At 50.2% G+C, this 27,100-nt stretch overlaps 1 protein-coding gene across 1 annotated transcript in view; it reads right to left on the bottom strand.

Moving 5' to 3' along the window:
• RNFT2 (ring finger protein, transmembrane 2) overlaps positions 1-27,061 on the bottom strand; it is a 67,690-nt gene extending 40,629 nt beyond the window's left edge. The window contains exons 1-7 of the mRNA XM_081287980.1: positions 26,926-27,061; positions 25,184-25,360; positions 24,641-24,699; positions 17,800-18,269; positions 16,055-16,131; positions 12,233-12,333; positions 4,446-4,599 (exon numbers count right to left, since the gene is read on the bottom strand). Of these exons, the coding sequence (XP_081144106.1) occupies positions 4,446-4,599; positions 12,233-12,333; positions 16,055-16,131; positions 17,800-18,269; positions 24,641-24,699; positions 25,184-25,207 (885 nt within the window). The 5' untranslated portion in view covers positions 25,208-25,360; positions 26,926-27,061. The remainder of the gene's footprint in view (positions 1-4,445; positions 4,600-12,232; positions 12,334-16,054; positions 16,132-17,799; positions 18,270-24,640; positions 24,700-25,183; positions 25,361-26,925) is intronic.
• Positions 27,062-27,100: the final 39 nt, after the last annotated feature.

Genomic DNA, 27,100 nt, shown 5'->3' with positions numbered 1-27,100 from the left:
CGAGGCCAGGGCTTGGTGTGGCTAGTGGCCAAGCAGGGGTCTTAGTGCTCAAGAGAATGACAAGCCCCATGCCTGCAGGTGGCTGAGGCTGGTGTCCCTTGGCAGGAGATGGCCCACTCTGTCTACGTAGGTGATGGCTACAGGCCATTCCTAGTCCAGGCACAGGGTCCCCAGAGAGCTCACAGTGTAGCTCTCACCCTCACTGTCCTACATGGTGCGAGGTCCAGGCAGGTGCATGGAGGAGGAGGCCTACCGGAAGCTTCTCCCTGGGGGTTCCAGGCCTAATGACATCAATGTCGGGCACACGAGTCTGTGGGAACAGTCACCCGGCCAGGGTTCTCAGAGATCAGACAGCTGCAAGAGGCCCCCACGTTACAGTTTGGATAGAAGGTGTCCCCCCAAGCTCATGTGTAAATGCAGGGATGTTCTGAACAAAATGACTAGGTTATGGGGCTGCGAGTTAATCAGGGGACTTGGCCATTTGATGGGTCAACAACTGAGAGCACTACCATGCTGGGCAGCAGCTGCAGGCAGGCAGGGTGCATGGCTGAAGGAAGTCGGTGCCTGGGGGTGTGCCCTAGGGAATTAGAGATTTCTTTTTTTTTTTTTTTTTGTACCAGGGATTGAACCCAGGGCACTTAACCACTGAGCCCCATCCCCAGCCCTTTTTATTTTGAGACAGGGTCCTGCTAACTTGCTTAGGACCTTGCTAAATTATTGAGGCTAGCCTTGAACTTATGATCTTCCCCATCCTCCCGATCTCCCCCACCCCCAGCCTCCAGAGTCACTAGAACTACAGGCTGGGCCACCACGCCCTGAGGGATTACACTCCTGCCCCTGGCTCCTTGTGGAACTCTCTCTGCTCTCCGGCTGCCAGGAGGTGAGCGCTCCTCCACCCCACCTTCCACTATGACTTTCTGCCCTGCCTCAGACCAGAGCAACGGAGTTGGCCCATGGTGGAATTTGCCTCGGAAACATGAGCCCTAAACAAACATTTCCTCCTCTTAAATTGTTCTTGCCAGGCCTTTTAGTTTCAGAGATGCACAGGTGACTGACACACCCTGGATTTGGTGTCAGTCAGGCCTGAGGGCAAATTGTGGATCGGCCAGGTGTCTGCAGGGATCTCTGAGCCTTGATCTCTTCGTCCATAAAATGGGGAGAGTGCCCACCTTGAAGGGAGGGGGGAGACAGCAGCAGCAGGAGGAGTAATGAGTACAGCGGTGAGAAAAGATGATCATCCGCTGGGTGGGGTGGTGCATAGTAACCCAGGAGGCTGAGGCAGGAGGATTGGAAGTTTGAGGCCAGCCTCAGCATCTTAGTAAGACCTTGCTTCACACACAAAAAAAGGGCTGGGGATGAGGCTCAGTGGCAGAACACCCCTGGGTTCAACCCCTGGTACCAAAACAAAAGAAAGGTCCTCCTGGTGGCCGACATTCATGGAGCATCTGCCCCGGGCCAGGCCTGCTTGGATCCTCATCATCTCTTCACCTTCAAAACTGCCCAGGGGGGTCTCGTGGCAGGCCGTGTAGGGGCTGGCCGCGAGGAGGGTGGGATTCAAGTGCTGGTCACGAAGGTGTGGGCCAGGGGTAGGGGAGCCACTGGGGGGGTCTGGTCTGGAGAGCCCTGTCCACACAGCTGGCTCCATGGAGATGAAGGGGCAGAGAGAAGGTCCAGGCCAGGCCTGGCAGAGAGCTGCTGGAGAAGCTGTCCCGGGCCAGGAAGGGCCCACTCTGAGGAGGGACGGGAGGAGTGACAGCACCCACTTCACGGGAGGTGGCACAGATTCGCGAGTTGATGAGTGTCCAGTGCTTAGTGACCTGTGGTTAGTGACCTGTGGTGACCCGGAAGGGAGAAAGCCAGGTGTGGTGGACGGAAGAGGAGCCCCCACCACAGGGTCCCCTTCCCAGTCCCTACAACCTGCGAAGACACCAGCTGACAAGGCCCAGGGGACTTTGCCTTGAGATGGGCCCAGTGTGATCCCAGGGTCCTTATAAGGGGAAGGCAGGGAGGCCAGAGTCAGAGAGGGAGAGGTGACCAGGGAAGGGAGGTCAGAGAAGATGCAAGAAGGACCCCACCTGCCATCCTGACCCCATGGGAAAGGAAAGAGCCCAGGCACCACCTGCCACCCTGACTGGAGCCTGGCAAAACCCAGGTCAGGTTCGGACCTGGAGAGGAATGGAAAAGTCAATTCACTTTAATTTGCTTTAAGCCACCAAATTTGTAAGAGTTTGTCACAGCAGCTCTTGTTGGGCCTACCACTGGCTGAAGCCACCTGGAGGACACTGGACACCGGAGCCCAGTGTTAAAATATACACAGGACACCTGTGGTCTCAGTGATTCAGGAGGCTGAGGCAGGAGGATTGCAAGCGTGAGGCCAGCCTCAGCAACTTAGGGAGGCCCTAAGCAACTTAGTGAGACCCTGACTCAAAAGAAAAAGGGCTGAGGATGTGGGTCAGTCGTAAAGTGCCCCTGGGTTCAATCCCCAGGACTTTGTCACACACAAACAAAATACACACAGGTCTGGGCAGAGAGCAGGGTGAAGAAGAAAGGTTAACTGCAAGATATCAGCTGTAAAATTATTATCCCCCTAACCTCTCTGAGGCACAGAGAGGTTAGGAAACTCATCCAAGGCCACACAGCTAGTCAATGCAGAGCTGGCAGTCACAAAGGGTAAATGATATCAGCAAAGGCCCAGCACCCCTGACCCAATAATCTGAAATTTGAAAAAAGTTACAAATGCAACATGCCCCTGCCCCATGATGAAATTTAGCGTCAGATAAGCTTCAACTAGAGTAACTAGGAAATGTGTTCACAGAGTGCATGAAAAGGCACTGGCCAAAGCCACACTCAGCTTCCAGGATGAACCGGGCCGGTGACAGAGCTGCCAGCTACAGCTCTGTCAGGTACAATGACACAAGTAGAGAATCCCACCCCTGACCTTGTATGATGATCCTGGTCAAAACATAGGTGCACTAAAAATATCGTTCAAGTTACCTTCGGGCTCTCTGTATCAGGAATATAGGAAACAAAAATGCATCCCGTGTTCAGACGAGGGCATAATCCCCGAGATGACTCATTATGTATACAAATATTCCCAAGTCTGGAGAGCCCTGGTCCCAGCACAACCTGTCCTGTGAATTGAGCAATTGACTCTGCACTGGATCTGAGGTAAAGCACTTGGTGTGTCCCATACCAGTCCTTCTTACATGAGTACCTTAAAGGAAGACAGACGAGGAGACTAGGACTCAGAGAGGTTGTTACCTGCCCAAGTCACACAGCTAGGGAGGAGTCTAGGTGGCCCAGGGTGTGGATGTGTCTGAGGTCAAATTCCACCAGAGTGAACCCAGGCCGTGCTGCTTCCTGCCATCAAAGGCACGGGGCCTGCGGCCACTGGCAGGAGCTCAACAGGCAAATGGTAATGGTCATGAGGGTCTTGGGGAAGTAAGGTGGGCACCTCAGGGCCACTGTTTGTCTCCTGACTTTCCTTCCCATGGGTCTTTTGATCTTTAAGTGTCTTAAACTTCCCGTCACTGGCTTTGGCCTCCGAGTTGTGGCTTCATCTCAGAAAACCTCAGTGGCTTGGGGTTTGGCTCACCCAGATCAATACCCAGCAGGGAGTGGAGACACGGGCTTGAAGCTGACCCCGGCTAATGGGCTGGGTCCATTGTCACTCAGACGGATGGTCAAGTCTGACCTGCTCTCTGCCAAGCAATGTCTGGGACAAATTCTGAGCTTTCTGAACTGGAGAGATGGCTTTTTTTTTTTTTTTTTTTTTAACGGAAAGGGAAGCCGGGCACTGGAGAGATGCTTTAGTCTGCCTGCCTCTGTCCAGGGTCCCTTTGGGTCATCTTAGAGTCACTGGGAATCACAGTATCCCATGGTGGCATTTTGCCTAGGCCTTCTCAGTCTTCAGAACTTCAATGGCTGTTTGCCAAGACCTCTCTGCCCAGTGCCCGCCTGCAGCCCAGGCCCACGGCAAAGCCTCACGGCTGCCTCCACCCGTCCTGGGTCCACGGCAGACATCACCAATCGAGCACAGAGCCCTTCCTTTTGAGCCTCAGCCCCCTTAACAAAATGAGCCCCTGGAAGACAGACAGTCAAAGCCCACCAGGCCACCCTTCCCTGGGAGGAGCAGGACACAGGACCCAGGACACAGGACACAGCAACATCCCCCCACCCCACGATGAAATTTAGCGTCAGAGAAGCTTCAACTAGAGCAACTAGGAAACGTCTTCACAGAGTGCGTGAGAAGGCGTTGGCCAAAGCTACGCTCAGCTTTCAGGATGGCCCCAGCCGGTGACAGAGCTGCCAGCTCAGGCTCTGTGCACTTGACAAGCTGACCTTGGCTCTGCTCTTGGCCGATTCTTTCCTCCTCTAAAAGGTGCCCAGGATCCCCCCGTGATCCATGTGGCTGGGGGTGGCGGGTGGCCGCAGCCAGGACCTACCTTGGACTTGACCGCCAGGATGATCTTGGGCAGGGCCACGACGAGGCACTTGAGGGCGATGGTGATGTACTTCAATACAAAGTCTGCGATCCCCACGATCCACAACAGGTCGAAGAAGTCCAGCGTCTCCAGGTTGGGCTTCAGGAAGATGAGGCTGGGGAGAATTCACAGAGCCAAGATGTTTACCCAGGGCCCGTCCCTTGGCAGTTCTGCCTGCTCACCCGGGAGCCTTGGAAATATTACCTACAGAAACAGCACTGACCTCTGTGTCCCATTCCTGAGTCTGCTACAAACCTGCTGTGTGACCTCAGGTGGGTCTTTTAACTTCTCTGGGCCTCAGTTCCCTTGAGGGTTACAAGGAGAGATGGGCATCATTAAGGTCCCCTCCAGTTTTATGGGTCCACAAGAATCTTGACAAAAGTGGGCAAAGGAAGGAAGAAGGGAAGAAGAAGTCATGCGGGGGACTGCTGGGTAGGTACTGGGCTACACCCTTCACTCAGTGTACCTCATTAAATCTCCCTCTCCAGCAGGCACAGCTAACCTCTATAAAAAGGACTGAAGCTTGGAGACATAAGTCTCCCCAGGTCACATTATAATAACATAAGGACGTTAGTATCCAACAGACTTGAATTTGAACTCTGGCTTCTCCATTTGCTGACTCCTGGGTAAGTACAGTTTTCTCTGCAAACCCGAGTGTGCACATCAATCCAATGGGAATCACATCCTCCCTGACGGTGTTCCTGACAGGCCTTGGGGATCACAGACACACTGCAGACCCTGCCAGGCTGTGGTGACAATGGTAACAGCAATTCCAGGAGGCAGGTGTGTTTATCCAACCCTCTTTGCAGATGAGAAAACTGAGGCACAGAATGGCAAATCAGCACAAGGTGGTACAGGCACTAAGGGATGGAGGCAGATGAGGTGCAGGCTTCCTGGGTTAACGCTCTCCCAATCCTTAGTATGCACAGGGCAAACCCATTTTATCTATCCGCGGCCAGCCACGTTAGACCTCATGCTCCATATCTGTTCTCAACTCTTGGAGACATACAACAAGCAGGGTCCAAGTTGGCAGCTGTCCACGGACCACACTCTGAGCAGCACCGCTCTCATCACCCCTGAGGATGAAGGTGTTATTCATAATTATGCGAACAGTAGTCGTAAAATACCTTGGCTTCTCACTTCATGCCGGGCCCGCTCTGCGGACTTTCTACGTCTCTGTGAAGTAGGAACTAAGATGCTCCCATCCTGAGCAGAGGGCACTGGGCATGAGTCACCTGCTCATGGGGGTTCAGCTAGAATGTGGCCCTGGAGTTGGAATCTGCACCTTTCCTTCCTTCCCACTGGATTAGAGGCTCAGAGCCAAGGCCAGGATGGGTCCTGTCGGTCTCCCAAACGCTTTGGAAATACCTTGCTGGCCCAGCAGACAAGGGCGGGGAACGAAGCCTCTTTTTTCAAGTATCCTAGGAACAGATCCACCTGGTTTTTCCTGTTCTCTTTAAGCAGCTAGAGTAGGGAAAATCCAAGAGGACCCTCTATGGTGGCAACCGCTCCCTACACCTGCAGTGTTGTCCACATCCCAGTCTGTCTCCCTGGGACCCCTCGTCTCCAAGTTCAAGTGGACACCCACGTCGTAACACAGGAAGAGGACTGGGGCCTGCGCTCCCCTCTCTGGCTCCACTTGGTTCCTTCCTGGGGATCCCAAACTGGCTGGCTGATTGCTACACTCTGCAAATTTTTTATGTGAATCTGATTGTAATATAACAAGCTTTCCATTTCATCTCAAAGACACCAGTTGGCGTTTGACTCACTTGCCTGGGTTTTACCCCATCATCTTGGTGCTTATCCTGTTTTTTTTTTTTTCCCTTTTGGCGGGGGTGGAGAGGGGGAAGTGGCGCATTTCCCCACAGAGAGTTCACTTGTTTCTAAAATGCTCCAGGAACTTTTAACGGGCTGACAGATTGATGGTCAGTTTTGCTCACTAGACGCCATCATCCATAATTATAGTAATTAACCCTAAAATAATATGATATGACTATATGTCAACTACTTTATCGTTCACCCAGTTCCTTCATGTATTTTCCGACACCTGGCCTTGCTACGGAGCCTGCTCAGGTGGATCAGGAAGAACTAACTCGGCCCTGGTTTCTCAGGTGAGGAGAGGTTCTAGGACTTGCCAAGGGGCAGAATGATGGCAAGGGGTAGAATTAAGGTTCCCGGAGGTTGGTCATCAGAGTTCAAATCCTGGGAGGATCCAAGGTCACTCCTAAGTGCTGTCTCTGGGGCTGAGGATCCTTAGTAAGGTGCTGTGATCTGAATGTGGTTTGTGCCCCAAAAGTTTACGGTGGAGGGCTTGGTGCTCAGCAGGTGATGAGACAGGTGGTGGGGCCTTTAAAAGGCAGGACCTAGTGGGAAGCCAATATTGGTCCTTCTTCTTTTTAGCTTCTGGTCTCCAAGTTCATCTGGCCCCAGGTCCTCACCAGAGGCATGCCAACATCAGTGCCTTGCCCTTGAACTTCTAGAACTGTGAGTTAGATAAACCTCATTTTCTCATAAAGCACCCAACCTTGGGTGTTTTCTTATAGTAACAGATAACCATTCTCATCCTTCTGGATCTAAAGCCTTGGTTTCCTCACTTGTGAAGGGAGGATATGGCGTTACCCTGCTGGGTCACTGGGTGGGCTAAATAAGATAATGGCTGTTGGCAGCACTTACGTGCACACTGTAGACAGGTGGCATCTGAAAGGACAAGGACTGAGCTCTGTTGCTTTTCTCTTAAGCCACTCTCTCTCTTGCTCTTTCTATGCTGCCAGTTTGACTCAGCCCTGGTTTGATGGGGCCACCGAGGTCTGAGCCTGGGAATATGATCATGCCCAGAAAATGGCATGAGTGGGAAATTCCTCCAAGCTTCTGGGAAACTCCACCCCCTCTACCCTCCACCAGGACTGGAGATTCTGGACCACATGACCAAGGCAGGGGGTGAGATGTGTGTTGATGTCTTGGGATGAACTCCAAGGGCTGCTCTTATAGGGTGGCCTCAGGAAGTGTCCAAACTACTGACTCCTCAAAGTCCATTTTCAAAACAGGGGGACGTGATCTGCAAGCCTAACTTGTTTCAACCCTATGCAGAGGCCCTTCCCCCACCAGACTTCCCTCCGTCCTGGCAGCCCTCAGTTCCACACAGAGCGGGAACATTCTGGTAACATACTCTTAACACTGTTTCAAACACTTTTTCTAAAATGAAGGGGAGTGTTCTATTGACAGGGTTGTTCCTTTTTTTGGTGGGGGGTGGATACTGGTATTTGAACTCAGGGGCACTCAACCACTGAGCCACATCCCCAGCCCTATTTTGTATTTTATTTAGAGACAGGGTCTCACTGAGTTGCTTAGCACCTCGCTTTTGCTGAGGCTGGCTCTGAACTCGAGATCCTCCTGTCTCAGCCTCTGGAGCCGCTGGGATGACAGGTATGTGCCACTGCTCCTGGCTCAGGGTTGTTCTTTATTCTTAATTAATTCTTTGTGGTTAAAATACCTCATCTTATGAAATGATGCAGGTGGTAGATGATCTTTTTTTCCTAACTGGTAAAACACACATCATAAAATTTGCCTCTTGGCCATCGTTATGAATACAAGATGCTCACGCCGTTGACAACTCACTCCCAACTAGCCTCAGGGTTCCACATCCTGCAGAACTTGAACCCACACCCATCAGACAATAGCTCCCACTCCCCTTCCCTTGGAAACCACCCTGCGACTTTCTGCATGTATGAATTTAACTATTGTAGGTACCTTGTGTTAGTAGAATCGTGCAGTGTGTTTGTGTGTGTGTTTGTGTGTGTGTGAGAGTGTGTGTGTGGGGGGGTGTGTATGTGAGAGTATGTGTGTATGTGTGTGTGCTTGTGACTGGCTTATTCCAATTTAGGAATATCCCCAAGGTTCATCCATGCTGTCACCTGTGTCCGAATTTCCACCCTTTTTCTTTTTTCAAGGCTGAGTAATATTCCATTACATGGACAGAGCACATTCTATCCATTCATCTGCCAGTGGGCACTTGGGTTCCTTCTACCTTTTGTCTCCTATATGATGATCATTTTGAAATGTGTTTTTAATTGCAAAAAGCAAGCTGCTGTCTACATGGTGGACTTCTGAATTTTGGCTGAAGGACGCTTCACTGGTTTGGGAAATCTCCAGGTCTGAGGTTTACAAAATCTTGTGGGTGGTGTAGGTCTGTGGTTCGGCTACCCCCTCGGGTCCTCCCACAAACAGTTCTCAGATTCTGCAAAGTTGCATCTGTGGCATCTGAGCACGTGACCCTCCATTCTGAGATGCAGTCACCACTGCCATCCTCAAGGAAGCCATCTGGTCCTTGGTGACCTGGCCCTTCTGGCCACAGGTGCTTGGGCAGGGCTGGACCCCTAGCCCATGAAGAGCCAGTCAGGCGCTCTCCTCTTTTTTTAACTTTAAGGGAGCCAGTGAGAGGCTTAATCATGCCAAGAGCTGACATCAAAACCAATGTCCACGATTTCTGGCTCACGGGTTCCAGGAATTTCTCTGGCTCCTGCCGCCTAAGGCCTGGTTGTTCAGCTTTCCTAGGATTGAGCGAGCCCCTCGCTGGAGCAAAGCCTGACATGACAGCATCCCAAAGGGCTGGAGTTGATAACTTTTCTCAGTTCAGACCGAGCATCCCTGATCTCCAAACTTGAAATGTGTAATGCTCTAAAATCTGAAGCTCTTTGAGCATTGTGATTTTGGAGCGTTTTGGACTTAGGATGATTTTCAGATTGGGAATGTTCTGTGGGTAAAGTCTACACAAGTGCTCCAGAATCTGAAAAACTCCCAAGTCTGAAACACTTCTGGTCCCAAGGCTTTTGGATAAGGGATCTTCTGTATAGTCCTGAGAACTGGCACCGGAAGTAACAATAAAGGCAACTTGTGGATTTAAAGTGAAAAGGTGGTAAATGAAAGAGAAAGTGTCATGAAGTGGCAAGCTCTGCATGTCACCTCCTCTAATAGGTACACACACACCTGCAGAGAAACATGTTAACCTGGTGGCAGTTTGGTGACAAGAATAGAGGCAATTTTGGCCTTTTAAAAAATGTGTCTTCTTTCTAACATTTCACCACTTAAAATAAATTACCTTCAAAGTCAGAAAAATAGATTACTTTTAAAAGCCTGAGCTGGGTGAGGTGGTGCACATCTGTAATCCCAGGTATGTGGCAGTCTGGGGCAGGAGGACCACCAGTTTGAGGCCAGCCTGGGCAACTCAGTGAGACCCTGTCTTAATAGGGCTAGGGGTGTGGCTCAGTGGTTAAGCGCCCTGGGTTCAATTCCTGGCACCAAAAAATAAACTAAATAGATAAATAAATAAAAGGACAGGGGTTGGGGTGCGGATCAGTGGTAGAACACTCGTCTAGCATGTGCAAAGTCCTGGGTTCAATCCCTAGTCATGCAAAAAATAAAAATAAAAATAAACAAATAAAAATTTTAAAAAAGAGTTACTCATTTATTCATTTGAAAAAAATAATGAAACAACTATGGACATTGTACAATGTACCTGGGAAAGTGCCTTGCTACCAGGAAACAGGAGGTGGCTGGCAGCCCCAAACACTCAGGAACAAGTTCTGACAGTGTGATGGGCTCTGGGAGTGGGGTGCTGCCCGCCTGGACCTGCTGGAGCTCTGGCGAAGCTCACTGGCTTCAGAGCACTCCCAGGGGCTTGGTTGCCAAGGTGATGGGATATTTTAAGGCAGCTGATGACCAATCAGGGCCAAGCAGTCCATTCTGTGTCTGTGGCTGAGCCTCCCACCTGCCACCGTGTTGCCCAGGACGCTGAGTCAAAAAGTCACATGAGAACAGAGTTCCCAGGTCATGTGACGTGTGTCTAGGATAAGGGACCCTTGTTCCTGCCCAGATGAAACCAGAGAGGATAGATATTTTATCTCTTAAGAATTACAAAAGCACTGCTATTATTACAAAAAAGTCTGTCCCTTACAAAAACATTACAAAGTACGGACAATACAATAAAGCATTACCATTACCCACACATTTAACCTCTGGAGGGCCATGGCTAACATTTTAGGTCGGGCGCACTATTTTGCTATGAAAGAATCATGACCTGTCATCCCAGCTACTCAGGAGGCTGAGGCAAGAGGATCTCAAGTTCAAGGTCATCCTGGGCAACTTAGTGAGACCCTGATTTAAAATAAAATATAAAGGATTAGGGGCATAGCCTAGCATGCTAAAAAGGCTCTGGTTTCAATACCCGGCACTGGAAAAAAATATTTTAAATATTTTCAGTTTTGTCTGCTATATGGTCTTTGTTCAACTCTGTCAGCCAAAAGCACTCATACATCACATGTACGTGCATGAATGGATGGGGTGCAGCTGAGTTCCAATTAAATGTCATTAATTAAAAAAATACATGGATGGCTGGAGTTTGCCAACCCTGCTTTAGCATGTATCTCTAGATTTTTAAAAAAATGTACATACAGGGGCTGGGGTTGTGGGTCAGTGGTGGAGCGCTCACCTAGCAAGTGCAAGGCCCTGGGTTCGATCCTCAGCACCACATAAAAATAAATAAAATAAAGGTATTGTATTCAATTACAACTAAAAAATAAAATATATTTTTAAAAATGTATACATATAAGTACAATAAAATACCTTTTAAAAGTTGTTACATTCATAGAGAAGAAAAAAAATCAAATAATACAAACAGCTAAACAGTTCCAACCAAGTTTCTGATCTGCAGTGCCCACCCCAGAGGCAATGCTGCATCTAGTGTCTCTGGAAATATCCAGACCTGCACTGCCCACACACTGACCATTCTGAACACTAGAAATGTGGTCAGTTGGTAGGAACATGAGCTGTATGTGAAAGATGCCAAGTTACCAATAATGCAGAAAAAAATGAATGTACCATATCTCAAAGAGTTTTTATCTTGATTGCATGTAGAAATGATAGCATTTCCAATACTGAGTTGTCCCTCAGTGTCCTTGAGGAATTGATTCCAGGATCTTCTACGGACACCAAAATCCAAAACGCTCAGGTCTCACAGTGAAAATGGCACCGTATTTGCATGTAACTTATCACATCCTCCGGTATGCTTGAAACCAACTCTAGATGACTTATAATATCCAATAGTACAATGTCAATGCTGCGTGAACAGTGCTCTACTCTATTGGTAAGGGAATAATACAGGAAGCAAAGTCTGCGCATGGTTAGTGCCGATACAATCATCATCATCATCATCATCATTATTATTATTATTGGTAACAGGGATTAAACTCTGGGGCACTAAACCATGGAGCCACATTTCCAGCCCAATTTTGAATTTTATTAGAGACAGGGTCTCACTGAGTTGTTGGTGCCTCGCTTTGAACTTGCCATCCTCCTGCCTCAGCCTCCTGAGCCGTTGGGATTATAGGCAGGCGCACCACCACACTCAGCATCAGATATAATTGTTTTTTTCTGACAACTCCCACCTGAGGTTGGCTGAATCCTCAGATGTGGAGGCCGATTGTACTGGGTTAAATAAAATCTATTAGTAAAATTAGTTGTCTTTTTCTTTTTTATTATTTTTCTTCATGTGGCAATTGGAAAATGTAAAGTTGTGTGTGGGGCTTGTGTTATATTTCTGCTAGGGTACCTAGGCGCCGGTGTGTAGCAACAGACTGGAGTCCGAGAGCTAGACATGACACAGAGCTGGTGTGTCTTTCTCAAGTACAGGGGTGCAGGCCCCAAACCCAGCCAAGCCCCCCGACTCTTCCACTAGAAGGGTCTCCCCCGCTCACCTGTTGTACAGCTGCTGGGAGCTGAATGTGTACAGCACACACAGGGTGTTCCCTGCCAGGAAGGCCAAGATCCACAGGATGACCAGCACTGACCTCTTCTCCTGGAGACAAAGCAAGAGATCTGTGGGGATGCTGCAATGACAAAGGCACACCTAGCGGAACATTCTGGAATGTTCCCCCATGAGTGGAAACCTCACGGTCTCACAGTTTTGGAGGAAGCAGGGCTGATGGGAAAGGGAAAGGGCACCAGCATCTTTCCATCTCACTGGGACCCAAGGAGTAGGCACAGAGAAGGTGATACAGTAGTGCCCGCCCGATTGGAGAACCAGCTGAAGAGGGGAGGAGCTTGTGGCAGAGACCCTGGAGCTAGATGGCCAGGGTCGAATCTGTGGTGGGCTACCTGGGAGCTGGCAGTCACGGTTTGGAATGAAGTGTCCCCCAAGACCTCATGCGCTGTAAACAGGAGAGACGGTGCAGGAATGTTCAGGGGTGAAATGATTCGCTTATGAGGGCCCAAACCTAATCAGTGGGTTACTTGGTCACGGCTGGATTCGAAACTTGAATGGATGACTGGGTGGTGACCATAGGCAGGTGGGGAGTGGCTGGAGGAAGAGGTCACTGGGAGTGAGGCCCTTGGAGATTACATTTTCTCTCTCTCTGCTTTCCTGGCTGCCACGAGCTGACAGCTTGCCCTATCCCACCTTCAGCCATGATGTTCTTATCTCAGGCCCAGAGCATGGTGCCGGCCGACCATGGACTGAACTTGTGAAACCAGGAGTCCAAAATAAACGTCTCCTCGTCTTGTAATTTGGTTACACAAAGAAGAGCTAAGATGCCATCGGACCCTGGGCCAGCTGCTGATCTCTGCACCTTCCTTTCCTCATCCGTTCAGCTAGTACTTGTTAGGACCTACCTTGCGGAGTCACACAGGCTTAGAAGAGCACCTGGTGGCAGTGTTAGGTGACACTTAGGGTAGAACTGGGCACAGAGAGGTTAGGGAACTGCTGCTCAAGGGTACACGTTAAAGCCCAGGTGTCACCATTTGAAGAGGGTCCTGCTGTTAGGGATGAAGTCACACTTAACAAATAAACGGTCATCCTGGTTTGGACTCGTGTTTGGCTCGCTAAGGGGCAGGGCCTCTGACAGAAACCCCACAACCCGGGAGTGGATTCAGAGCGAGGTGATGGAGATTTCTGCTCCCACTTTTTCTCGCACAGACCTCTGGGCTCTCTCCTGGCCAGCAGTTCAATGTGGGGACGCACTCCTAGGACGAGGTTCACACTCATAAACACGGCTGTCACAGCCTTTCACAGTCCCTATTGGATCCCCTTGAAGAAAAACTGAAAACCTTCTCAGTTTTCTGTTTCCTGGCAGCTTCAGGGCCCGAGGGCAAGAAGCAATCCTGTGAGATGCCCCTCAGAGGAGGCACGGAGACCCGGGAGACGCCAGCAGACCCCTCTGCTCAGATTCCCAAAAGCTGCTCTTCTTCCTGGCCGGGGCGGCTCCGTTGCTGGAACAGGATGAGGTCATAACTTTCCCAGTGTGACCGTCCCTGTGGTTTCGGTAAATGCTCAAGACACGCTGTCTGCAGACAGACCAGCACCCGCTCCCTGCTGCAGCACACGTTTCCAGAGGGTGGACCCAACAAATGCATCTCCATCCACCCATTATTCTGGGAGCGGTCAAGGTTAACGACTACAGAAACCACCTCCAACCGGCCTGGCTGTGGGATGGATCCACTCAGCAGCCCCCTTTTTCCTCAATAAATAATAGATCCTGGTTGAATTCTCTGTAAATCTAAACCAGCAATGGAACAGGAGGACGACTCGGCAAGGCCCCGGGAAAACAGTGCAGAGGACAGGGATGGTCCCTAGTAATGAGCCGGGATTTGTAAGTGCACTGAGCGTCATGCACACCAGCAAAACACCACTTGTGTCTTCACGGGGCTCAGGGACCCTGGAGGTTTGTCTATGAATCCACACCTCCTTTCAGCCCCTAAAATTCAAGTCAAGGTACCACTAGGATGTTACGTGACAGGACCCACTCCCCAAAGCCTCCCTCTGTGGGGTTAAGTCAACCAGCTGTTCTAACAGCAGCAGAAAGGGGCTTACATGAAGATGAGACAAAAGGTCAAGAAGGACCTCTGGATACCCCAGCTCTGGACTTCAACGTGTTCATGTACAAATGGAGACAGAGCTGCCCTCCAGGCTGCAAGGATCTCCAAGTGCTTTGGTGAAAGCAAAAGATGCTGTGGAAGGGTCAGAGAAGATGGCTTTGGTTACGGGACTGCCTGTGCCACAGAAAGCACACGTTTTACAAAAGAGCTCAAATGAAGGCTTCCTGTGTGTGTGGGTGCTGTGCTGAACTACTTCTCTGCAGTATCTCATTGAATCCTCTAAATGCAGAATCTCTTTTTTTTTTTTTTTTCTGGTTAATGGATAATTCTTTTCTTTTTTTTTATTGGTTGTTCACAACATTACAAAGCTCTTGACATATCATATTTCATACATTAGATTGAAGTGGGTTATGAACTCCCAATTTTACCCCAAATGCAGATTGCAGAATCACGTCGGTTACACATCCACAATTTTACATAATGCCCTATTAGTAATTGTTGTATTCTGCTACCTTTCCTATCCCCTACTATCCCCCCACCCCTTCCCTCTCATTTAGCCTTCTTGATGGATCTGTGAATTGGTGTGAATACAGGTAGGTGCTTCTTGACTTATGATGGGGCTCTGTCCCCATAGACCCACTCTAAGTTGAAAACAGCATTGAGTCCAAAACGCCCTGACTAAACCCAACTTGCCCAATACCACACTCAGCAGCACAGCGTGGCACCTAGACAGCCGATGCTTCCCCTGGAGATTGCCAGCCGATTGGGAGCTGTGGCTTGTGGAGCTGCCCAGAATCACAGAAGGATCACACCAAGTATCACTCGCTTAGGAAAAGACCCAGAGTGAAAATTTGGAGTGGGTTTCTAATAAAAGCATATTGCTTTCTCACTATTGTAAAGATGAAAAACAATGAAGTCAGACTATCATAAGTCAGGGACCATCTATAAGCCTTATCCAGAGGTGAAGGCTGAGGCTGAGATCGCCAGGAATATCTGGCTGAGGGGCTGCAGGTGGTGAAGGAGTTGGATTTGAACTCAGAATAAGCACAGGCTCTGGGCTGAACTGCCTGGGTTCAAATCCCAGTTCCCACTTGCCCTGCTGTGTGACCTCGGGGTTAGTGTCTCTGAGCCACTGTTTTCTCACTGGGGAAATGAGTAAGAATGATTTTTTTTCTTTCCCTCTCCTTATCAGGTCACAGGGAAAAGGTTGGCAGGGCGAAGGCTGGCACGTGTGGGATCTGCCCGGTGGTGGCAGACAGCATACCCTCCCGAGGAGGGCCACTGACCCCTGGCAGCTGTGAATAAGTTAGGGGACAGGTGGGGGAATTTGGGCTGCAAGTGGAGTTGAAATTGTCAGCTGGGCCTCGGGTGGGAACAGTCACCTGGATTATCCAGGTGGGCCCCGAGTAACCACAAGGGACCTCACAAGTGGAGAGGATGACCCAGAGGAGGGCTGGAGGGAGGTGCCACACTGCTTGAAGGGCTACAGGTGACTGTGGAGTTGCAAAAGGTGAGGAGGTGCCCCAGGGACTGCAGACAGAGCACAGCCTGGGGGCAGCGGGACTGTCACTGAGAGCCCACGGTGAACTTCACGTGCTGAGGTGTAGGCCATGCACCATCCTGCTCTAAGCCACTCAGGGTGTGGACAGCATAATGCAGCCACAGGAGGCTCCCCCCCCCCCCCGCCCCCCCCCCCCGTGACTCACCTTCAGAGAGACCTGTTCCCGCAGCGTGGAGTTGGCGTAGGCGAAGGTGCTGGCCATCCCGATGCACACGGCGATGCCTGCGGTAGAGGGTCCCGCACCCACTTAGTCTCACTGGGCCCAGCGATGTTAGAAAAAGACCTGCCCCCGAGCCGGCAGGTGAACCACAGAAAGGGGTGGGATGTGACTCACGGGGAGCCTCGAGCCACCGTGACAGGGACAGCGTTAGGCCACGGGAAGGGGAATATTTAGCACTAGATCAGGAGCATGGGCTGTGCCATCTAGCAAGACTAGAAACAGAGTCCTTGCTTTGCCATCTCTACTGTGTGAGCCTGGGCAAGTCACTGCACCTCTCTGAGCCCCAGTTCCATCATCTACAAACTGGACAGAATAATAACAGTGCTCACCTCCCAGAGGGATCCGCTTATAGAAGATCACCTCCAGCCCTTAGGAAATAGCACCCATTATTCTTTCTACTGTCAAAACCAATCTGTGGATGTATGCTTTTATTTCAAACAGCAGACTAAGCCCTTTTGTGAATCGTCCTCTTACTTCCTAACACAATAGGGAGTGTTTATCGAGCACTTGCTAAGTGCTAGGCTCTATGCTAAGTATTTTCATGTGCGTTAATAAGTAATATAATTAAGACAGTGATGCCAGGCACAGTCCTAAGTACTTTCTACACATTCACTTGATTTAATCTCACTGTTCCTCTGAAGTTCAGTGGTCCCCCATGTCATCTGGGATTGGTTCTAGGACTTCTGTGGATACCAGAATCTATAGATGCTCAAGTCCCTTATATAAAATGCACAGTATTTGCATGTAACCTACACACACTTTCAGCAATCTTTAAATCATCTCTAGATTCCTTAGAATACCTAAAACAGTGCAAATGTCATGGAAATAATTGTTACAATGTGTTTTTGAGGATGACATGGAAAAAGTCTTACATGTTTAGTATATATGCAAATTTTTCTCTGAAAAGGTTCCATCTGTGGTTGGTTGACTTCATGGATTCAGAGCCTGGAGCTATGGAGGGCTGACTGCATATGCTCTTTTTTTTTGTACTGGGGAATGAACCCAGGAGCACTTAACCACCAAGCCACATCCCCAGCCCTTTTTATTTTTTCTTTGGAGACAGGGTCTTCTAAGTTGCTGAGGCTGGCTTTGAACTCACATTCCTCCTGCCTCAGCCTCCTGACTACACCCAACTTGCCCAATACCACACTTAGAGCACAGCATGGCACCCAGACAGTCGATGCTTCTCCCAGGGTTACAACCACTGCAACAGGCTGTATATGCTGTCTTAACCCCTGGTTTACAGATGAGGAAACTGTGGCCTGCAATAGGCTGTATATGCTGTCTTAACCTCTGGTTTACAGATGAGAAAACTGTGGCCCTGAGATTTAAACAACGCATGGTTAGGAAGGGGCAGAGTGGGGTTCAGATCTCAGAAGTCTGAACTCCTAGTTACACCCTTTCCACCAACTGGCCAGCTGGGGAAGTTTCTCTCACAACCCTCACCCGTGGCAACTAAGGGTCAGAGAAGCCAAGTGACTTGCCCACAGTCATACAGCTGGTCAGAGAACCTGAACCCAGGTGTGAGGGCAATCCCATGCCCTCAGGCACTCTGCAGGCCACAGCCTCTGCTGTCTTCCTCTGACATTGGGCCGCAGAGCCTCCACCCATGAGCTACAGGAGCCCTCTGTGGGAGGCGGAGGCTAACAGCAGTGTCCCCAGGGACTCACCTAGCTTATGCTGGAAGCACACCTTGGCCAGGAGGATCAGGATGAAGGGCAGCCCTTTCTGCAGCCAGCAGATCACAGCCTTCAGCTCGGACAGGGCAGGGGCCGGCGTCCCGGGCTGCTCATCGCCACCTTCCTCTGGGTGCCCGCGGTGGTCGCCCCCCACGTGCTGCAGCAGGGAGCCGCCGCGGTGGCCTCCATGGTGGAAGTGGTGGTGCGGCGGGCGGTGGTGGTAGGTGCCCCCCTCGCTGCCCCGACTGCCGCCTTCCTCCCTGGACGCGGGCATCTGGATGAAGACGTCGCCGCCGCCGGCTGCGGGCCCGAGCACCAGGCTGGCGGGGAAGGGGCTGGCGGGGAGGCCGCTGGCCAGGCCAGAGAAGAGCGCGGGCGGCGAGGCCGGCTCGGCCTTCAGGCTCTCGAACACGCCGCCCTCATCCACGCTGGCCTCAGGGCTGAGCGCCTGGTTGCGGCTTCTGCGCGACAAGGTGGCGTGCGGTCTGACTGTGGCCAGCAGGTCCCCCCCCAAGTCCTGCTGGAGCGCCGTCCCCTGGGGAGCTACTAAGAGGGCAGAGCTAGCCCCACCCCGGGGTGCAGAGGGGAGCCCCTGGGAGGTGAGCAGGGCCATGTGAGGTCAGCAGGGAGAAGTCCCTAGGATGGGATCCTGCTGGCTTTATAAGAGGGGCAGGGACCACAGGACACATGCCAATCACGTTGTGGACCCAACGGTGTCCTCCCATGGAGTTAAAATGAGGTCATTAGGGTGGACCCTAATCTAGCAGGACTGGTGTCCTTTTAAGAAGAGGCACTTAGGACACAGTCACCCACAGGTGGGGACACAGCAAGAAGGCAGCCACTATTCGAAACACCAAGGAAAGACTTGGGAAGAAATGAACCCTGAGCACCTTGACCTTGACCTTCCAGCCTTCAGCACTGTGAGAAACCTCCACTGTGGAAGCCACCTGTGGCCCCCTGCGCAAGCTCACCCAAATAAATACAAACAGTCACAACAACAGGGTCAGAACCTTTACTGCAAACTCTATGTGTTGGACAGTTTTTTTAAAAAAACAATACCTTTATTTTAATTATTTTATAAGTGGTGCTGAGGATCGAACCCAGGGCCTCCAACGTGCTAGGCAGAGCGCTCTACCACTGAGCTACACCCCCAGCCCTGAACAGTTTTTTTAATGTGTTACATTGATCAACTCATTAAATCTCCCTCTCCACCCTGAATTGGTGCTGATAACATCCCCATTTCACAGATAAGGAAACTGAGACACATGGATTATTTGTCCAGAGTCACATGGCTGCTAAGGGGTCGGTCTGGCAGAGGGATTTGGACCCAGGCAGACTAACTCCAAGGCTCGTTTTCTTAACTGTTCTGCTTCACTGAAAAGCAAGCACAGAATTGTATAAACTCCAGGCCCTGGCGCTGGAGCTTCCCAAAGGGTCAGCCTTGGTCAGAGCTGGTGTTTGGTGGGCAGCTAAGAGTCAAGGGAAGACAACTCAATAGACGGACCCACATTGGAACCCGGACTTCATATCTCCCAGGGCATTATGATTCTGTACTCAGTTTCCGTGCTAGAAAAATGGGCACAAGTTCCATTCATGTCCAGCATTCCTGGGGGGGAGGGAGTATCAAATTTTAAAACATCCATTGCAATGAACTTGGACTGCATTAAGTGCTCAGCGCAGGGAAACTGTTCTCTCTAGGCCTCTGGAGATCTCCAGGGCCAAATTTCGTTTTCTAGTTCCAAGCACAGGCTTCTGGGGTTGGAATGAGGCAAAGGATTTGGTGGCTTTTTCGGAGCCATTGCCAAGGAGCAGAGAGCCCAGAGTGACCCCTCCAGGAATGGGGAGCCCAGAAGTGACAGCAGTTTCCCACGAACACTGTGCCCTGGAGTTCTGGAGGCCCCCATCCTTCTCTCAGGCTATGTGGGCTCCAGCCACACCACAGACACGAGGGGAGGACAGGCTCAATGTGTATGTGCGGGGGGAGGAAGGCGTGGGCACAGAGCCTCCCGCCTCCCTCCCCTGTATGTCCCCGAAGTAGGTGGGGCAGGCTCCTCCTCAGAACCCCAAGGGTCTCCAGATACATCAGGAACTGCTTAAAAGAAAAGCCGAATTGCATCCATCCTCTGGACCTCATGACCCAGGGCATACAGTAGGTGCTTAACAAACACATACAAGCTATCATTCAGTCATGCTATAGCCATACAACGGAGGCTATGGGGAGTTGACAGCTGCTCTCACACTTGACCTCTATGGATTCTCTGCTCATTCCACATATATTTGATGATTTCACGATCCCATAAAAATCTTATCTAAAGGCTTCTCAGCTTACACGTCCCATTCTCAGATAAATCCTAAAGATAGTCCTGACAGCATCTCCATTTTACAGATAAAGAAACTAAGGCTCAGAGAGATGATCCCAAGGTCATGACACCCTTCTTCCTCGCTACTCAGGGGCTTCCCGCCTACGCCGTCACCCCACCCCATCCCATCCCGGCTGCCGACGCTCATCCATGAGATTCCAGCTGAAATCTCTCTTCCTTGGTGGGGTCTCCCTGCCTCCCCCAAAATGCCTGCACCTGCTTCTGGTTCTCAGGTATCTAACCTCCCCTGCCCGGGACCCGTCAATCATCAACGTATTGGGTATCTTTCCTGGAGACCTGTGGCCCTCAATCCTGGCTGCCCCTTATAATCTCTTGGGAGAGCTTTTGATAAATAAAGGTGCCCCAGCCCCCCCCTGCAGACTAATTCAATCGAAATCTTGGGGGTAGGCCCCAGCACCTCAAGTTCTGGAATCCCCCAGTGAATTCTAGCATGCAGTCAGTACTTTAGACTGGGCATGCTCCATAGGGTCAAGGACCATGACTGTTTCTCTACCACACATCACAGGTGCACTAGCACATAGAATATGCTCAATAAATGTTGCTTGAAAAAAAAAATGAATAGCTGCATGCTAAGGTGCATGCCTGTAATTACAGCTACTACGAAGGCTGAGGCAGGAGGATCGGAAGTTCAAGAGCAGCTTCAACAACTTAGCGAGACCCTGCTTTAAAAACAAAACAAAAAAATATATAAAAAGGGCTGGGGATATAGCTCAGTGGTAGAGTACACCAGGTTCAGTCTCTAATGAAAAATAAAGAAAGAAAAGAAAAAAGACATGCATGATCCCACTAAAATCTCTGAAAAGGTCTGCAATTGAAAAAAGAATTGATTTTATTTAAGCCTGCTGGTTCCCACAGAATTCCTTCTGTGCTTTTGAGACAAGGTCTTGCTCCGTTTCCCAGGTTGGCCCTGAGCTCCCAATTCCCTTGCCTCAGCCTCCCAAGTAACCAGTAAACAACTGTTTGTGCCCCACGCCCAGCTCACAGAATTCTTTTTATCCATGGAAAACCTATGAATGTCTTGCAGAAAGTTTGTTAAACACAGCAGGGGACATGCTGGTCTGGAGAAGTCTCAGGGTTGGTCTCTTTGGCTTTACAAACTGAACCTGAGGAGGTACATTCTCAGCAGCCTGGCACAACCTCCCCCTTTCCCCCCATGTTCCTTCTCCATCAACTCCCAAAGCCTGGGAAATGTGTGTCCTCCCCCCCCCCCGGGGGGGGGGCTCTGGGTAATAATCATGATAATATTAATAATGACAACAATAACAGACACCATGGCTATGAGTCTCAAGGGTCAAGAGCTTTTTCTGAACTCCAAGAAGCTGAGCTCAGAAAACACAAGTCCTAAAAAAAGAAAGCACAAATCCTGGCAGCGGCCACACTGGCCCATGTGGATACCTGCACTGCCCCATGGGGCTCTAGAAAGCCCTCCTGCTCCTCCAAGCCCTGAGTTCATGGCGCTCTGGCACAACCAACAAGACTCAATCCACCAAGAGCTTTTTATAGTTGGTCCCCCTTCCCTGAGCCTCTCCCGGATGGCCAGCTGGGATTTCATCCTAAATGGGAAAGACTATTCCTTGGGGAGACACAGAGGCTGCACTTCCAACTTAACCACTTAAGGTCTGGACCTGTGGCATCCCAGAACAAGTAGAGCTGCTCAGACAGGAAGCACTAAAAGTGTGGCATCTCAAAGCACAGAGTCTGGAAGACAAATAGACTGAGACCCAAATCCACTTCCTGGTCATTGACTTCAGGTGACTGATTTCCCCTCGATATACCTGTTTCCTCATCTGTAAAATGGACACAGAAACAGCCCTGACCTCAATAGGCTAACAAGAGGGTAGTGGGGATAGTCACTACTTGGTGGCCATTATTTTTCTGCTATGGTCTCTGCCCTAAAAGATCTCATGGTCCACTTGGGAGCAGAAGGCAAAGCTGTCTTCAGGGAGTGGAAGGCTCCAACGGACTTGCTTCTTACAAGCTAGATATATTTGTGCATTTTCACACTCATCCCTTATTTATAAGCAACTCTGAGTTTTATCATGTGCCATCTGCTGATGCAAAATTTGAGACGTAGGGGTGAGGTCACTTGCCAGAGGCACCATGGGAGATGTCCTTGTCTGTTTTCTGTTGCTATAACAAAATGCCTGAGACTGGGTAATTTATTAAAAATAGAGGTTTATCTGGCATACAGTTCTGGAGGCTGGAAGTCCACAAGCACAGGGTTGCTTCTGGTAAGGGCCCTCATACTGCAACATCACAAGGGGGAGGGCATCCCATGGAAGTAAGTGCGTGGACCCAGCTCTCTCTTCTTCTTGTTATAAAGCCACTAATGCCACCATGAGAGCCCCACCCTGAGGACTTTAATCCTAATGACCTCCCAAAGCCCCCACCTCCAAATCCTATCAACATCTGACTCTGGGATGATGTTTTCAACTCGTGGATTTTCTGGGGACACACAACCCGGAACCATAGCAGGTGGGAAGTGATTGAGCTGGGTTTTTGGCCAAGGGTTGACTGCCTGGTAGCCAGCGAGCGACCTTCCTGCAGAGCAGGCAGCTTCATCCCAACCTTGGTCCCAGAGCTGGGCCTGGACTGATGGATACGACTTGTGATTTTGGAACCCACCTGAGTCACAGGGGACCGACAGTGGGATGTGAGGGCAGAAAAGCCTGGCTGTCTGCTCCACGGACAAGGAGGTCTGTCTGGGATGGGATGTCACTGCACCCTAAAAACAGGTCCCCATGGGGTACACAGATAGCCATTCCAGGTGATGAGCACTCTAACTGTGTGTATGGGTTCCCTCTGTCATGATCTACTTGGCATCTGTGAATCATAGCCACACAAGGGACCAGAGTTGTTCACATCTCGCCTGCAACCTGGGGCTAGCCCGCCTCCGACTTTTTAACCCTCACGCGTACAAGCCAGTGTTTTCTCTGCCCTAAGTGACCCAGCGTCGGACAGCAAACAACTAGAGACCGCTCTACAGCCCGGAGCCCACGGACACCATTCAAACCACCGACGGCAAGCTGTTTCCCTGCTTGGATTTTCCTGCAGAAAACAGAGTAAAGACAATGGCCGGTGCCCCGTTCTGCATGTGACCCAGTCAGTGCTTCCCCACATGGCCCTGCGTGCCCCTCCTGTCAGGAAACCTAAGTGATGAAGAGCCTCCTTCACGGTCGTTGGCCTCTCCGTGTGGGTTCTCGTGTGTCCACTGAATGTTTCTGTCTCCTCCAGATTCAAGTATGGAAATCCCGACCCCCTGAGTGGTGGTACTAGGGTGCGGGGCTTTTGAAGATGAGTGTGCCATGATGATGGGGTTCATGCCCCAGGACAAAGGCCACAGAGAGATCCCTGCCCCTTCTACTCTATGGACATGCCCCCAACCAAAAAACAAGAGCCCATCTCTCCAGCAGGAAGCAAGCTCTCGCCAGAATCTGCTGTCACCTTGATCTTGGATTTCCCTGCTTCCAGAACTGTGAAACATAAATGCTTGCTGTGTAAGCTCCCCCGCCTGTGGTATTTTTGTTACAGCAGCCTGAATAGACTAAGGCATCTCTATAAATTAAAACTCCATGGGCTGGCACAGTGGTGCATGCCTGTAATTCCAGGGGCTCAGGAGGCTGAGGCAGGAGGATGGTGAGTTCAAAGCCAGCCTCAGCAGCTTAGCAAGGCCCTAAGCAACTCAGGGAAACCCTGTCTCTGAGCAAAATACAATAACGGGCTGGGGATGTGGCTCCGTGGTTAAGTGCCCCCGTTCAATCCCCAGGACCCCTCCCCAAAGAAAACAAACAAACACACTCCAAGGGTACAATCATTGCTAAAATGAGTCAAGTAGCTCATCTAACACAGGGTTTGAAAATGACCATAAAAGTGAGAGCAAGCTCTTATGGGATGGGTATTTAGCATAAAGCCATCACTGTGTGCTATGGTTTAGGTATAAAACGAGTGTTCCTCTAAAGTCCATATGTAAAGACTTGGTCCCAGTGGTGGTGGTACTGGGAGGTACTGTGGACCTTTAAGAGGTGGGGCCTGATCAGAGGTCCTTAGGTGCTTGGGGGTGTTCCATTGAAGGGGACCATGGGAACCCAGTCTCTTTCTCTCAGGTATTTTCAGACATACTCGCTTGTTCCCACACATGGAGCCGCCATGCCAGCCATGCCATGAGGTGATGAGGCCAAGGGGTGGTGCTGAGCCTGGGCTGTGCCATTGAGATTCTCAGCCTCCAAATCTGTGAGCTAAATAAACCTTTTCTCTTTGTAAAGTTATCTGCCTCAAGTATTTTGTTGTAGGAATGCAAAGGTGACACTCTTCAGACCAGGTTCCAACTGGGTCTCCTTTGTGACTCTAACAATTACCTCCAAGAGGCAGATCTTTTCAATCCAGTTTTGGGCTGTCCTTCACTACTCAAAGCCCGGAGCCTTTGGGTGCAACAAAACCTGGGGGCCACCTACCTTTCGGGTGGGATGGTGTCTGTGTTGCTGCTGTGCCGCCTCTGCATCTTCCTTAACACCTGGAAGCCAACACAGGAGTGAGCCAAGCCTCCCACACGCCTCTCACCTTTCAGGTCACCACAGCAACCCTCAGCCAGTCCCACCTGTATCCTGCATCCCTAGAGCCCTCTGACCTTTTTCAAACTTTGTTTCTTTTTGTGGCCACTTGATCCTCAGTTCAACATTTATCTCTGCAGGAAGAATGATCACATTTTGCAGATGAAGATATTGGGACATAGAGGTGGAGGAGGTTCTCACGGGGAAGGAGACGGGAAGGAAGAGAGGTGTCGGATGTGGTGAAGGGAGCAGTGGACAGGTAGTCAGGGGACGGGTGAGTGTCCCTAACTGGCTGTGTGACCTTAGGCAAATCAGTAACCGCTTTCTGGCTCCAGATTCCCCATCGGTTCCACGGGTGGAGTGGAGTGGCCGAACACCAAGCTTCCTGCCATCTCTCGCATTTACTGAAGCAGTAATGAAGGTTGGATTCTGATGGAGACACGTCACCTGGTTCACCGTGAGGAACCACATGGACTTCAGACCTCCATGGTGACGACGGCTGAGGTGGATATTCAGGGCTCCTGGTGGGAATGCAACCACTGGATCCGAGAGAAAAGCAGGCCTTCCCTTCCTTTTCCTCTCCAGAGGGACACACAGGTTAGGGAACTAATCAGACTCCAAACCCTGGAGGCACAGAACGCTTGGGTAAATAATTCACATATAGTCCAGTAGACGATAATTCTCGTGATATCAGGGCTAACTGTACCCATCTACTTATTATCTCTGGGTGGCTCCTTATGGATCTCTCCTTGAGTCTCTCTAGGACAATTATGATCTGAATGTATTTTGTCCTGTTGACAAAAGAGGAGCCCTTCTGATTGGGGAATTCAGAAAATATGGCTTCCCACTGAATCCAGAATAAAACCCAAAGCTCTGCTCACAGCCTACAGGTTCTGCCTGACATAGCATCACACACTTCTAACCTCATTTTCTTCCACGCTCCCTTCTATGATGCACCTCCAGCCTCACTGGTCTTGCTGTTCCTCCAGCATGTCTGCTGGTTCCTGCCTCAGGGCCTTTGAACTGGCTGTTCCCTTTCCCTGGAATGCTTTTCCCTCTGTATGTTGAAAAGCTAGCTCCCTCAGGTCAAAAGTCACCTGGGGGGGGGGCCCTTCTCTGTTCACCCCTGATTCCTCCCACCATTGCACTGTTTTATTTTCTCCACAGCACTTAACAGTTATTTACATGTACATTAGTTAATTTGTGATCTCTCCCCTATTAGAATGTAAATTCCACAAAAACAGGAATCCTGTGCACCTGGTTTGTCCCTTTATCTCTGCATCTAGAGTGCTGCTGGTCACAGAGAGCACTCTGCAAATATTTATTCAATAGATAAAACACCCATGAGTCTCCCACTTACCTTTTTCTAGATCCCTTGCTCACTGTCTCACCTCTCACATAACAGAAGAAAACACTGTGGTACACTTTCCATGAATAGGTTTGGCCTCTTGAAATATTTTCCTGTCCAGGACCACAGATGGTCCCAACTCTTAGTTCAGGGCACCATAACTGGTTGTTGAATGACTTCCTACTCCTGACCAGGCTTCTTAGGGCCATAGAATAGACAACCCTTTTCCTTTTCCTTTCAGAACACTAGTTAAGAAATGGGTCAGCAGCACCATCTTTATGTATAAAGGAAAGATCATTACATATATATTTTCCTCAAAAGTTGCAATCTTGCTTAATAACTTAGCTTCAACCTTCTATCTGCCACCACTTGCAAATAAATCCTTGGAGAAAATAAAATACAGCATCCCAAGGTTTCTAACCACGAATTTGGCACAACCTCCTAAATCGAGTGCCCAACACTACTTTCAGATGCTTGCTTTTGAAGGGTCTTCAGATTCTGTGTTGGACGCAGGCCATACATAATTATTTCAACATTGAATTCTGGAATAAATTTTTGCACCTAAATAATTGAATGAAACGCCTTTTAACCCTCTGCTCCGTGCATAGGTCTAGCTCCCTATGAAGGACCACATTTTCCGGCCGTTACTAGGCTGCCCCGAAATGCCCGCAAGGGAGCATCTCCTGCATCCCTTGCACTGGAAGAGGGCAGGTGCACTTTGGATACAATGTCGCCATCGCTTCTCATTCCAACAACCCCATGCACAGCGGAAAACACTCTTAAGACTCCAAGGGCTTCACAGACCACGCGGGGGGCGGGGGAGCCGCGTACTCTTTTTTACCTGCCCAGACAATTCAGCAATCACAGCCGCATCATTCACATCCAGCCAAGCCAATCACTCGCCGGTCCTTTGCGTCACGTGACTTCCGAGTACTTCCGGCCTCTGGTTAGGTTCTGTCTCAGGTTCCCAAAGCCGGACACTAGGATCCCCGCACAGTTTCACAGTCGCACGCGAT

Source organism: Spermophilus citellus (assembly GCF_964194105.1).
Source record: "Spermophilus citellus genome assembly, chromosome: 3".
NCBI classification, from domain to species: domain Eukaryota; kingdom Metazoa; phylum Chordata; class Mammalia; order Rodentia; family Sciuridae; genus Spermophilus; species Spermophilus citellus.
This window is presented reverse-complemented; position numbering and strand designations above follow the sequence as displayed.